Source organism: Penaeus chinensis, chromosome 30 (assembly GCF_019202785.1).
Source record: "Penaeus chinensis breed Huanghai No. 1 chromosome 30, ASM1920278v2, whole genome shotgun sequence".
NCBI lineage: Eukaryota > Metazoa > Arthropoda > Malacostraca > Decapoda > Penaeidae > Penaeus > Penaeus chinensis.
Genome location: NC_061848.1, coordinates 1,029,780 through 1,032,279, shown reverse-complemented (window position 1 = coordinate 1,032,279; position 2,500 = coordinate 1,029,780). Strand labels below are relative to the sequence as shown.

Genomic DNA, 2,500 nt, shown 5'->3' with positions numbered 1-2,500 from the left:
GGAAGAGACTCATGAAGAGTGGGGTTCATCTCTCTAAATATTGGAAGAAAGGTGTGTTAGGATTTAAGAACACAGAAACAAGGAGAACAGGTGAACGAGTCAAGAACAAGGCTTGCTTTAATAGTTAAGTAACAAGAAATTGTGTAAAGACTTTGAACCTGTACATGTGCGTCTTTCACAGCCACGAAATCTGGATAGAATTGTTATCAAGGAAAAGAAAAATAGTCTGCCCTGACTGTCTCGTTCAGCTCTCGTTGGTATGGCAGAACAAGTGATCTATTTTTCACCTTACAAAATAAAAAAAATCCCTTAGCTTAGGATCACTGTGCACATCGTTCTGTCTTGTTATATTCAAGCTAGCAAAAGTGTAGACTAGATATCATGTCCTTAAAAAAAGTTTGATCCTAACAGTGTCTTCGGGATCTGTAAACAAATATATTAAGTGTCTACGGTGCGAATTGCAGTCTCACCACCAACGTATCTCTATCTGTATGTGTGTATATGAAAAAACAACAGCACTTTGATAAGCGCACAAAGTGCCCTCGCTTCCCATGGAGGCTCTCGGAGAGGAGGCCGAGCGTACCTTGTTGTATATGAATTGTCCGACAGGAACGTGCTCCTTCTTCAGGCCGTCCGTCTCGTTGAATTCCTGGATGTTGATGATGTCGTACTCGGCGTTGATGCGATCGCCGTTCTCGTCGAAGGCGACCTTGCCCGTCAGCCCCTCCTTCAGCACCTGCTCCAGGATGTACCTGCCAGGGGGGAGGGCGGAGTTTAGGAAGGAGGAAGGGAAGACAAAGGCAGGACGCCCTTTCCTTGGAGTGTTTGCGTATGTGAGGGAGGAGTGCATTGAAGGTGGAGGGGGAAAAGGGCGTCCCGCGGCTCCTCCTCTGGCGTACATTCCTGAAGGAGGAATGACTGGCAGGGAACTTCTAAAGCATCACCTTCTCTGCTGCCAGGTCGCCCGACGCCATGACAGCCATCGTCGCAGCTGACACTAAACTGCTTATTAACGTGTTAAATATAGAAGAAATAAACGATTCTACTGCAGCTACAACCATGAAATAGGCATATAAATAGGCCAAGGGAATTGTGTATCTATACAGAGAGAAAAAAGTAGAAGACAAGAAGAAAATGGGAAGAACAGGAAGACAGAGAGAAGAGAGTGAGGCCCCAAAGCAAGAAGTCCCGCTCCCGCAACCCCCAGCCGCAGGGAGGGTCCCCAGCGCCCCAGACGAAAGAGCGAGGGACGCACTGAAACAACTTCTTCCCCGTCTCCCACGAGGCGCCCGTGTTGTCGCAGTTCTGCGGCGGAGGCTCCGTCGCGTTCTCCTCCTCCCGCAGCTTCTTCAGCGCCTTCGCCAGCACGTATCTGTGGGGGACGGACGGGTCTTAGTTCGACGCTGCGCCAGGCTTGGACATGTTTTTATTTGCGTTTTCATTGACATTTTCGCACACAGCTATACTATATGTATGGATGTTCATTTTTTAAGTAAACTGAAATACAAAAGCAGCTCGACACATTGCAAGTTAATATTCATCAAACTATCTATCACAAATCCATCTATATAATGGCATATACTTATATAGTAACATAGGTATCACACTCACATATTCCACCCGCCTACACACCCATTCCATTGCCCCGCACCCGCCATTCCCATCCATCTCCATCCCCGCCCACACGCGCCCACACTTATTCACCCTTCCTCCTTCATCCCCGCCCAGACCCATCACTCCCCCTTCATACCCACCGTACCCAGTCACACTCATTCCCTCACACCCATCCCCATCCTTCGCCGCCCATACCTAACCACACCCATTCATCCCCATTCACATCCACCCATCTTCACCACATCCACCCAACACCCTCCATATCCACCCACACACGCCCATCCCAACCACGTCTATCCACCCACATCGACACACCCTTACTACGCCCACCCAACGCCTTCCACACCCATCCACCCATCCCCACGCCCACCCTTCCCCGCCCACTCCCCACTCACAAACTGTCTGTGATGTGGGCGTCCTCATCGGAGGCGTTGACGAGCTTGAGGCCGATGGTGCCCGAAGGAACGTACTCCGCGCTCAGGGCCTGTTCCGTCACCACCCACACGTACCCTCGCCCTGTCATGTTCATGTAGCTTGCGTCGTGGAAGATCGTGCGGGCGTCCTCCTTGCTGTAGGGGTGAGGGGGTGTAGGGGTGAGGAAGCGAGGGAGGGAGAGTGTGGGTGGGGGTGAGGGGGGAAGGGTGGAGAAAAAAATATAGTTTATTATTACCATCATAATCAGTATCATCATCATCATGTTCATCATATTCATCACCGCCATCACCATCATCATCATCATCATCATCTAATATCCGGCCTCAGAACCTCAAGAAGAGTCGGTGTCAATATAAGAAGAGTCTGCGTGTCTGTATCTTTATGCAGATACTGTGTTCCAAAGTGGATGTTTCTTAGTAAGTCTGCATCTAGATCTTGTATTAAAAACCTA

The 2,500-nt window shown here is 49.6% G+C and overlaps 1 protein-coding gene across 3 annotated transcripts in view; it reads right to left on the bottom strand.

Annotated features, from left to right (window-relative positions):
- LOC125041537 (glutamate [NMDA] receptor subunit 1-like) overlaps window positions 1–2,500 on the bottom strand; it is a 23,011-nt gene that overhangs the window by 13,621 nt on the left and 6,890 nt on the right. For all 3 annotated transcript variants that reach the window (XM_047636558.1, XM_047636560.1, XM_047636559.1), the window contains exons 6-8: window positions 2,010–2,183; window positions 1,256–1,372; window positions 584–752 (exon numbers count right to left, since the gene is read on the bottom strand). In XM_047636558.1, the coding sequence (XP_047492514.1) occupies window positions 584–752; window positions 1,256–1,372; window positions 2,010–2,183 (460 nt within the window). The remainder of the gene's footprint in view (window positions 1–583; window positions 753–1,255; window positions 1,373–2,009; window positions 2,184–2,500) is intronic.